Source organism: Mandrillus leucophaeus, unplaced genomic scaffold (assembly GCF_000951045.1).
Source record: "Mandrillus leucophaeus isolate KB7577 unplaced genomic scaffold, Mleu.le_1.0 Scaffold98, whole genome shotgun sequence".
Classification (NCBI taxonomy): Eukaryota; Metazoa; Chordata; class Mammalia; order Primates; family Cercopithecidae; genus Mandrillus; species Mandrillus leucophaeus.
In genome coordinates, this window is record NW_012110696.1 from 2,926,898 (window position 1) to 2,938,504 (window position 11,607).

General features: G+C 52.6%; 1 protein-coding gene across 2 annotated transcripts in view; it reads right to left on the reverse strand.

Annotated features, from left to right (window-relative positions):
* The window catches only part of PIGG (phosphatidylinositol glycan anchor biosynthesis, class G), a 59,903-nt gene that overhangs the window by 6,485 nt on the left and 41,811 nt on the right, over positions 1-11,607 (reverse strand). For both annotated transcript variants that reach the window (XM_011970913.1, XM_011970915.1), the window contains 4 exons: positions 10,868-11,322; positions 7,522-7,713; positions 4,045-4,354; positions 303-466 (listed from right to left, as the gene is read on the reverse strand). In XM_011970913.1, the coding sequence (XP_011826303.1) occupies positions 303-466; positions 4,045-4,354; positions 7,522-7,713; positions 10,868-11,322 (1,121 nt within the window). The remainder of the gene's footprint in view (positions 1-302; positions 467-4,044; positions 4,355-7,521; positions 7,714-10,867; positions 11,323-11,607) is intronic.

Genomic DNA, 11,607 nt, shown 5'->3' on the forward strand with positions numbered 1-11,607 from the left:
TGGGGAGCCCAGCGAGACCCCATCAGACCCGACCCTGGGGAGCCCAGCGAGACCCCATCAGACCCGACCCCGGGGAGCCCAGTGAGACCCCGTCAGACCCGACCCTGGCCCTACACGGACCGCCCAGGCTGGCCTCTGGCCCTTGAGCTTTCGGACTGTTGCTTATTTAAGGAAAAGAAAACTGTTGAAAAGACTGTTGGATCCATGGAGCTCAGACCCCCTTGCATATGGAACAAAGTATGACCCTTAAAACCAGGCAGCCGGCCCCCAGAACTGTGCTGAACGGCAGAGGGGCACCTCACCTGCGTGTTTCTGAGCTCAGGAAGTGCACCAAGTGGCTGGCCCAGAGCACAGGCCCTGCATACGTCCCAAACGCTGTCAGGAGCACGGCTGGGATTTCCACGTAGGTGTCTAAACCCACGAAGCCTGCGGAGATGTCCACGGTGGCAATGTTGTTGGAGTTGCCCTGGAATACAGGAGAAGAGCTGACTAAGGCCTCACAACACGTGGCATCAACAGCCATGATGTTAGCGTGAAACGTGTACACAGCCCAGATAACCATGCCAGCACAGACACACGTGTGGTCAGAGGTGGCTGCCCAGGCATTCCTTCAGACCGCTGAGCTGGCCTTGCCTGGGTGGCACCCCCTCCCCCGCTTGCAGTGCCCAGGCTGTGGAGGGGCACATGAGCCGTCCGTGCAGAAGCTGTGGCCCCCTCTGAGGAAGGACATACACAGACTGGCTGGCTGACTGCGGCACATCTCAGACCTTTGTCCAGACTCAGCGACTTTTCTTAAGCACATGGACCTCCCCTCAAGGACCCCCATCCGAGGGGGCGCATATGGCCCTGAGAGGTACAGATGCTGGGCCCAGCCAAGGGGGGAATTGGGCTGAAGACTAGAACGGGCACCCAGCCAGGCGCCATCTACGGTGAGGCACTGCGAGTGGGTTACATGGAGGAGGGCAGGCCAGTCGCCAGGGGAGCACAGCCCCTGGTACAAATTGGTAACTCACATCTGGTTTACGTATCAGACCATGAGGACTCACTTGGTCTCGTCAAACTTCATCTGTCAAGATTCTGGCCAGTCCCGGCCCAGCCCTGGTAGGTAACTCTCTGCAGGATGCAAGGGCTGATGCCACACAGCTTACCCTGCTCCTAGTGATTCTGGATCCCAAAAAGAGGTCTTCTGAGAGACCCTGCCTCTCTGGTCCCAGGCCCCGCCTCTCCACTCCAAGAACCCGCCTCCACTCCTAGGCCCCACCTCTCCATTCCTAGGCCCCTCCTCTCCACTCCAAGACCACATCCTTCCACTCCTAGGCCCCTCCTCTCCCAGGCCCTGCCTCACCACTCTAAGACCACACCTTTCCACTCCTAGGCCCCACCTCTCCATTCCTAGGCCCCTCCTCTCCACTCCAAGACCACATCCTTCCACTCCTAGGCCCCTCCTCTCCCAGGCCCTGCCTCACCACTCTAAGACCACACCTTTCCGCTCCTAGGCCCCACCTCTCCACTCCTAGGCCCCTCCTCTCCACTCCCAGGCCCTGCCTCTCCACTCTTAAGACCACACCCTTCCACTCCTAGGCCCCACGTCTCCACTCCTAGGCCCCACCTCTCCACTCCTAGGCCCTGCCTCTTCACTCCAAGACCATACCCTTTCACTCCTAGGCCCCACCTCTCCACTCCTAGGCCCCACCTCTCCACTCCCAGGCCCCGCCTCTCCACTCCCAGGCCCCGCCTCTCCATTCCAACTCCACACCCTTCCCTCCTAGGCCCCACCTCTCCATTCCTAGGCCCCTCCTCTCCACTCCCAGGCCCCGCCTCTCTACTCACTCCTAGGCCCCACCTCTCCATTCCTAGGCCCTGCTTCTCTGCTCCCAGGCCCCGCCTCTCCACTCCAAGAGTACAACCTACCACTACTAGGCCCCTCCTCTCTGCTCCCAGGCCCTGCCTCTCCACGCTCCATCTTTACTGACTCTGATGTCTGTCACTTGCCTGTCATGCTGACCTTTCCTCAGAAACTCATGACATCTACAGTCTGACAGCACATATCTCTATCAAGCCCAATGACCCCAAGCCCAACAAAGATCCCTCTCCAGAATCAGAACTGTTCATGTCCACAAAACACTGGCTGGGTGTTTACCAGCTTGACTCCTTCCTCCCTTTCCATGCAGACAACTGTGGGCCCAGGGGGTCCCCACGTCATGTTGATGCTGCTTCCTCAGTATCTCACAGATGTGCGTTGACTCCTATCCCTGTTGTCATAGGCCCCAGCCCTTCCATTTGGCTTCCCCTGAGACCCACTGGACTCGCGGCTACCGCCTCTCTTGGAAGGCACCTCCCCAGTCATGTGACTCCTCTGCTTGGAAGTCCTTCTGCAGGGAGACTGAGGAGACAGCAAACAGGCAGAAGCAGCAGGAGACCCTGGAGGGCGGCAGAGGGACAGAGTCCCAGATGCCACGATGGGAGCAGGGGAGGAGGACACCTGGGAGGCCACTGTGGCTCTGAGCAGGCTCAGCCAGGCACAGAGACTGCCAGCCACGCTGACATGTCCGTAGCTGCACAGCAGCTTTACCTGCATGACTTCATTTAAGCCAACAGTCCTGACGTGCTTCGTAATTATCCTCATCAAACAGGGAGGAAACGGAGGCAGAGAGACCCGGGGACTGGGTGAACGTGGAGGGCCAGCAGATGAGCAAGGGCAGTCACATTCCTGATCCCTGGTCTGTTAAGGAACTGCCCAGTTGAGGGCAGGAATCAGGGATGGGCAGCAAAGCCACAGGTTCCTCCCAAAGGAGATCTAACATTAAGGGGCAGCGGACTCAGCCTCAAAACAGGAGCCGTGGGGAGAGGGGGGAGACCAGGGAGGGCTGGCTCCTGGGGAGGCCGGGAGACCACTATCCCCGGTTTACAGATAAGGAAATGAAGGTGTGACAAGAGCCTGCTGGAGGCCACCTGGCTTGAACGTGCTGGACACCAGCATCCAGGCCTGCAGTTCTGCTGGGGACACCCTTGTGCCTTGTGTGGACATGGCAGGGAAACCTGCAGGGGCCTGAGTGGGTCAGAAGGGTCGGGGAAGCACTAGGACGGGGCTAAGAAGCTGGCCACTAGCCACTGGCCACCTACTCATTGTACCTGAAGACACAGACTTCTGTAACGTCACGCCTACCCCTCCTTTGGGCTTCAGGATCAGAGGGACAGACATACAGACAGAAAATCCTGCAACTGTGGGCTGTTCCACGGGAAAGGCTGGGAACACCCGGAAAGGAGGAGAGGATGGAGGAGAGGCCCTGTCGGGACACAAAGAACTGCACAGCCTCCTGGGATGAGACAGCGGAGAGGCAGACAGCGGTGCACACCAAGAAAATACAGACCTCACGGTAAAGACAAAAATGGAACCACGATGCTCAGCTGGTGCAAAGTGACTCAGCCTGGGAGTCGGGGCTGGAAGGGAACCAGCAGGCCTGTGCCCGCTCTCCTGAGGTTGTCGGGAGGCTGGATGAGGCTGGATCCCTCTGAGGCCCCGTCTACCTGTCCATCTATGTCTCTTCATAACTGAGGTGGTTTGGGCTTGTCTGAGATGGGTCTTTACACTGGACAGAAGCCCTTGTGACCCACCAGGCCTCAGGGAGCTAACAATTGGGGGGAACAAATGGCCCCCAGTGTGGACAGCCCAGACACCAGGGGCAAAGGGCATGAACGAGAACAAGTATTACATCCATCAAGGAAGCACGTGAACAACGGGATGTCTGTGCTTCCTGAACTGCTTGTAATAAATAAACCCAGGCCTGGCCCGGCAGAGCAGCAATCCGCTGTCTTAAGCACCCACACATCCACACCTGGGACGTCTGTCTTAAACGACCGGCTGTACTTTATCTTACAAAATACACCCGAGAGTTCAGCATCATTCACCATGCCATACTGACAGTTCTTTCGCTAAACAAACATTGTAACTTTCCAACGCCTGGTAAAATTTTCTCAAAGAAAAATACAAAATAAATATGTAAAAAGTGAAGTCTTCTACCCATGATAATAATGAAAACCTACCTGAAAATAGAAGAAGGCTTGCCCAAACCAATAATGCATCACAGTAATCTCAGCTGCATCGTGCCTCAGGGGCTTCCAGATGAACTTAGTCATGAGAGTCTGAATCAAGAGACTAAATGCTAAGACCGGAAGATTATGTGGTCTAAAGAGCAAGGCTGCCAGAAGAACTAATCCACTATGTATCTCCCATAAACCTACAGTCTTGAGTTGGAAGTCTGCAGCAATGACTTGAGATTTAAGTAAGTCTTTGGTGCCCGTGAACAGAATGCCAAGGACAAAGACATAAACAAAACGAGCTTCAATAATACCCCTAAAAAAAAGCAAAACAAGTTAGATTCATTAGCACCAGTGAGAAAAATTCAAAAACATTTCCCATGAAAAACACACCTATCTGCCTAGGGAACCAGTAAATGTCCCAGCACTGCTGGCTAAAGGAGCCGCGGCACCCTCCCTACCCCCCAGGTCCCACCACGGCGGAGGGCATGTCTCCGCACAGCAGCCCTGAGAGCCGCTGCCAAAGGCCCACAGGTGTGCCCTCGTGCAGACTCTTCTGCTGGGGTTGGCTTCAGGGAGATCTCGCTCATTTGGCCCAAGGATCACCTGGTGGCAGCACCCAAGGTGCCCTCGTGGCCCACCTGCTTTGCACAATTAAAAAAAACCCAATGCACTGGTATAAGATTCACCTCTAAGAAACTGCCGTAAGTTCATAAACGTTAACTGTACAACTGGGCAGACTTAAAGAAGCATTTGCACATTTACAGGTACACACACATGCAGTTATGGGGACACAAGCACCTGCACGTTTACAGGTGCACACGCACGCAATGGTGCAGTCGTCCAACCCGCGGGCTCTGGACAAAGGCAGAGCTCTGCTCAGCCCAGGCCCTGCTGCTCACCAGCTCTCCGACTCGGGGCGTGTCAATCAAGACTTCTGACCCTCAGCTTTGCTATTTGTAAAATGGAGAGAAAATGGTTCTACACTTCACGAAGTCATCCTCGGAATTAAGCAAGGCAATGCAGAGAGTGTTTGGCACACAGTAAGCTCAGTAAATACTAAGTACTCTTATGATAGTTATCTGTAAAGGATACAATTACCAAAAAATTTCATCTTACAAAATACATATGTTCCTAAAACATAATATTTTAAATAAATTTTGTAAATGAAATACTTCATATATCCTGCAAAAGGTGATCATTTAAAATAATCATAAATTTTTTACATCACCGTAATATTGTGAAAACTGAATTTTCCTATATTAGATTTTCTTAGAAAGTTTTGTACATTAAGAAATTAAACTTCTATCAGTTTAGTTCAAACAGCCTGAGCGCTGTATACCATGTGCCTGGCAGTGTGGCTGACACGAGGGGCCCACATCCTGGCTGAGGAGCTGGGGTCAGACACCTGGCAACCCCCACAGGTCAAGGTGTGTGCCAAGCTGAGAGTGAATTGTAGGTCCATCTGCATTCAAAGAAGGGAGAAATCAGCAAAGGTCACAATCACTGGAGAAGTTTCATAGAAGGGACTGGTTTCTGTGTCAAGAAAGGACGCCAGGGCAGGAGGGTGGTGAGCAGGAGGGTGGTGAGCAGGAGGGTGGTGAGCAGGAGGTTGGTGAGCAGGAGGGTGGTGAGCAGATGCAGGCATCATCTGGGGCCTTTGGTGGGTCCACCTCCTGCCCTGGCCAGGCAGCACCTGATCCTGCTCATCCAGGCCCACCCCACTTCCACCTCCACTCCAGCCATCCCTAGGCTTCTGAGTGGAGGAGAGTCAGGAACTGAGTGCAAAGGATTTCAGACTATCAGTGGATGGCAACGCCTGAGGGACTGACAGGAGAGAGGCAGCTGTTACAATGATCTAGAGCCAGGATGCGTCTGCGGCCAGGACCTATTTACAATCGGGACAGATGGGGAGAAAGGACGGAAGCACTTTACAGGAAGAAGGTGAACCAGGCAGTGCGTGTGGAAAGAAAAGGCACACTGGCTAGTTCTGGACACTAGCAAATTACATGCTGCAGGAAGCAGGCCAGGGAAGGGAAGAGGGCCAAGGTCTTCAGATGAGTGATGCTGAAATTCAGTGCACAGATCTGCGAGGAAACGAATTTATTCACGCACTGCATCCTAAACACACACCCCCAAATGTAACATCCATTTGGATGAGCCCAAAGTCTCAGATTCCAAAGTCAACAGTCTTTGAGACATCTCCACAGAACACTGCTGGTACCTGCCCGTCAGCATCCTCTCCACACTGAGGGTCTGCTACACTGCCACTGCCTCAGCCAGGCCTCAGCTCACCCTAACCCCCACCCCTTACTCCCCACTCAGCCAGGAGGTATTTCCAGGAGTGCCCCGGAGCCCCACGGCCACTCCTCAGACTGGCCACAGCCCTTAGCAGTCACCTGGACCTTTGCTCTGATTAGAAAAGCAACACTTGTTAACTGTAGACATTGCTAAGATACAAAAATAAGTAAAAAGCAGGACCACAATCTATGATTTTGGGTCCTAAATATAATCATCAGTATTTTAAGTATGTAGTCTTTCATATTAAGTATGAAAAAAAAAAAACAGGTACACACTTAGTAAGCTGGGGTCATACCAGCGTTTTACAGCCCACTGTTCCACAACATGCTTCTCTGTTCTGCGCAAACAGGCTGCCTAACAACCAGAAGACTCCTTTACAGAGCACTGACCGCACTGAGAGGATCACTTATTGTTGCTGGATAATTACCCTGGTGGTTCCCTTTTGCAAGTGTGAAGGACACTTCAGTGGGCGTGCCTCTGTCCCATCCCAGGCTCCTGCCTCTGCTTATATTTTTGAGGTAAATTGAAATAGAGTCAGCTATATAAATTTAAATAGAGGGTCACCCACACGTTACAAGCTGCCCTCCAGAACGGCCTCTGCTCATCCCACTCCTGAGGATGAGAAGGAGCCTGCTTCACCACCACACCGTTAAAATCAGAAACACGGCTGCCTTGACACGAAGAAAACGGTCCTCCTGACTGAGCCCTCCCACCGATCGGCAGGAGCTCCTGGCCCCTCACGGGGGCTCGTTGTAAATTATGAGGACAGTGTGATTTTCCAGCAAGCTTCATCTCCCAACCGCTGGGAAACATCCACTTGTCATCCTCGTCGCCAATTACACCCTGACTAGGAAAACAGAACCCTGGTCATCACGTGCTGCCACTCACTCAGAAACCGATTCATACTCATCTGTCTGTCCCATCACACACCCTCAAGGTTTCATTTTAAATTAAAAAAAATCTTACTTCCAAGTGATTTCTCTTCTAAAAGTAACACATAAAACATAAAAAGTGCTAACAACGGGGCTGGGGGGTTTTCTTAGTTACACTCCAGCAGCTGTTGACACAATCCCAATTCACAAACACCAAACTCCAGTGCTGTGAAGACTGGCAGGGTCTTCTCAGTCCATCAAAGAGTGAAGTGGTTCTATGCGCCCCATGTCTGCCACGCACTTAACTTACTTGGAAATGTCCTTGCTGTCCGGCCGCCACGGGAACCGGACACTCCCGATGGCTGCCCGGTAGCAGTAGACGCCCAGCAGCCCCAGCGCCAGGGCAGCCTTGGACACAGAGGAGCATCCCCTCTGCACCAGCACAAAAACTACGAGGAGGGAGATGGCAGCCAGGACAGAGAGCTCGGCTTTGTGATCAGAGCTGAAATGAGATGGAGAATGCCAGCATTACAGCAAACAAACAGCGATGAGATCAATCTACACCGAGTGGCTTTCAAAGAACTGTATTAAAAAATAGCTGATTTTCCCAAAAACCAAAGATTACATGAAATTGTTGGTTTTTATTCTCAAACGAAGGTTCTTAAAGTGTAACAAATAAAAGACGGTCAACCTCAGTGGGGCGTGGTGGCTCACGCCTGCAATCCAGCACTTTAGGATGCCCAGGCGTAAGGATCGCTTGAGGCCAGGAGTTTGAGACCAGCCTGGGCCACATGGTGAGACCTCATTTTATTTAAAAAAAAAAAAAAAAAAAGACAGTCAACTTGAACTCTCACTTCTCATTCACAAATAGGTTTCCCATCATCAGATCTGGATGCCCAGAGGCCAGGTGGTGACAAATATATAAAGAGTCCTCTTGTTCCCTGGTACCCTCTCGGGAGCAGGCCTGCATCTACCAGCTCACCTCCTCCTCCCACCTTCTCCCATTAACTCAGTAACGCACGATATGTCCCTAGACCCACATGGCTTCTCACAGGGTCTGCCGTCACCTGCTCCTGGGTGAGGAGATGGTGCAGAGGTTGACAGCTCGTCAGAGAGCAGAGCCCGAAGTCCTGACCGCACTGCAGTGGTGCAGCACCAGCCAGCCCTGGCCTGAGCGTGAGGCGGTGACGGCCGGGCTCCCTTCTGTTTCTTTCACGGCAGCTCTCACTTCAAAGCCTCCCAGGATGGGAGGGGGAGACTGGGGCCACACAGGGGCCTGGGCCTCACCCCAGGAAGGGGCACCTGGGTTTTTTTGTATTGTTACTTTTAAAATGGCACGTGTTTTTACACAATCTTCAGGACTGTTACAATAATAAAGTAGAACAATTATAACAATGTAATGTTACTGTCAGAAATTATATGAATGTGCGCTGTCTCAAAATACTGTAATATTTTCAGACAACAGTTGACCTCGAGTAAGCAAAACTGCGGATAATGCGGTGGGGGATGGCTCTTGCATGTGGGGTGGAAAGCCAGCCAGTTCTCTCCTAATGCTTTAACTTTCCAGGAAAGTCAGGAACAAGGTGTCACAGTGCTATTCCGGGACACGGAGCTCCGTGACACACTCTGCTCTACATGCCTGGGATCCGACCCTGAAGCTGGCGTGCCCAGCACAACCTCCCGTCAGCCCGTTCCCCCTCCGCTTCCTCACCTCCGGAGCAGGGACCAACCCAAGTCCTCTCTCCGGGGTTGCTCTGGAAAGGAAACGTGTGGGCACACGGCAGGCAGATTACCTGAAGGACCCGATCTGTGATGACTTTGGTTACCAAGGTTTTAGTAATTTAGTTAATGCTTAGCCTCCCACAAGAATTACTTAATCAGAAGAATCTGTAATTTCGCAGCTTCTGATGTAAATTTACAAGTATCTTCCAAAAGAACCGTGACACTAACGTGGCCCCAGGAATCCTCACATGCTCACCAAGACTGAGTCTCGTCATTCAGTTCTGTTTCTCTGCCTCAGCAGGTATGAAGTCACACCCTGTCATTTAACTGGAAGTACCTTCGTTACTAGGACTGGGCATTTCTCTTTTCCTTCTGCTGGCATTTCTTATCGGAGTTCTCTGCAGTGATGAGACCACAGCCCGTGCCTGTTACTCTCATCACAGATACTGTTTCATTTTGCTGTTCTTCTGTTACTTTAGCTTCCTAAGTCTTCACTGCCAGATAATTAAAATTTAAAGTCTAGACAAATCTTAATTATTTTTCTGTCCTAGTTTCTTACACTTATTTTGAGCCTTGCTTGAAATGATTTGCTACACTTTCTAGGCGGTTTTCCAGTTGCCAATGAAAGGCTCAGGAGGTGGCTGAATTCCTCCACACGGCTCTCACCCTTCAGGGTGAGGAGAGAGAAAAGGGAGGATGGAGAGGAGAAAGGAGGGGAGCTAAGGACAAAGCTGACCCACAGACGCTGCACCCACTTTGCCTGGCTGACCCCATCCTTACTGCTGCCCTGGGGATCATCGGCAGTGGGATATGGGTCTGGGGGAATGACATGGCTTAGATGTTTGTCCACTGCAAATCTCACATTGAACTTGGACATTCAGGCTGGGCACAGTGGCTCACACCTGTAATCCTAGCACTTTGGGAGGCCGAGGTGGGTGGATCACTTGAGTTCAGCAGTTCGAGACCAGCCCAGCCAACATGGTGACACCCCGTCTCCACTAAAAACACAAAAATTAGCCAGGCATGGTGGCGACACCTGTAATCCCAGCTACTCAGGGGCCGAGACAGGAGAATCTCTTGAACCGGGGGGCAGAGGTTGCAGTGAGCCGAGATTGTGCCACTGCACTCCAGCATGGGTGAGACTGAAACTCTGTTTCAAAAAAAAAAGACACTGGACCTCCAGGGTTGGAAGTGAGCCTGGTGGGAGACGTCTGGGTCATGGGGGCAGATCCCTCATGAATGGCTTGGTGCCATCTTCGCAGTAATGAGCACATTCTCCCTCTGGCTGTTCACAAGAGAGTTGGTGTTTAAAAGCACCAGACACCTCCCCCATCCCTCTCTTGCTCCTGCTCTCGCCACATGAAGTGCTGTCTCCTGCTTTGCCCTCCGCCATAACTGCCAGATTCCTGAGGCCTCTCCAGGAGCAGATGCCAACACCACCCCTCCTGTGCAGCCTGCAGAGCTGAGAGCCAAGATGAACCTCTTCCCTTACACGTGACCCGGCCTCAGGTATTTCTTTACAGCAACGCAGGAATGGCCTGACACAGGGAGACGCTGAGTGATGGGCGGGGGGCACACAGCCTGGGCATGGACGGGGCGTCCAGAACAAGCCATTAGCAAGCCTGACCCCCAAATGACATCTTTACTATATCGTGATCATTGAAACACAAGGTTTCAATCACGAACAGTTACAGTGGTTCGGCACTAATAAATCAAACCTATTAGGCCAGCCCCCAAATAAATTCACCTCTCAACACTAATTCTAGTATCTAGTAAAAACACTGGTTTTAGTATATTTTCCCAGTTCTTCAGATCTCAAAATACTATCCCATTCTTAATATGAAAAATGATCTCAATTTAGAAAAAGAAGAGCTTGGCAGGTGACCAACTGGCTGTAGAAAGTCTGGGCTGTGACCACAGGCCCATGCTCTCACCTGGTGAGCCAGTGGCCAAGGTCAGGCCGGTGAGCCCACTGCACACCTGTCTGGTTTAGAGAGCGCAGCAGCCGGCAGCAGGCCAGTATCAGCCACGGACTGGCCAGCACCATCCACTTCTCGTGGCCTCTGAGCACTTGGGAGGCAGAGGGGCTTCTGTGGCCTTTGTCTCGCTCCAGCGCATCACAGGCAGGCCCGTCCCGCCACGCTGCTGTGGCCCCGTCAAGCCCTTGTTCCACACGGAGGCCACATGGAGGCTCACTGTCATCTCCCAGAAAGCAGTTTCTGTAGGTTTCTTGGCTCAGAGCTAGACACAAAGTGTTCACAAGGAAGTACCAGGTCTGGTGTTCCTCCTCCACGAAGCTGCTGGCACCCAGGCTCAAGACGTGGCCCGCCGTCCCTAGCAGAATAAGAAGGTCTAGCTCTGACCACCTTGAGCTGGGATGCACAGGGTTCTGTAAAAAGCAAAGCGCATTTTGTAAGAGACAGTCTGACAATTACGCACATCTTGTGGCATGTCAAGTCCTTGCTCACAGCAGAGAATGCCCTGGACACACACCCCGTTGTTCCTCGCACCCAGCACCTGGGCCCCTACACTGGAACAGCCCCCTTCTGCTCCAATGGCAGGAACCCTCCTCTTGGGACGCAGCCTGCAGAAGTGGAGACGCCCTCAGCCCAGGCAGGGGAGCCGGGACACAGCACGGCCAGCCAGCATGTCCTCCCACTGGACTGCAAGGCCC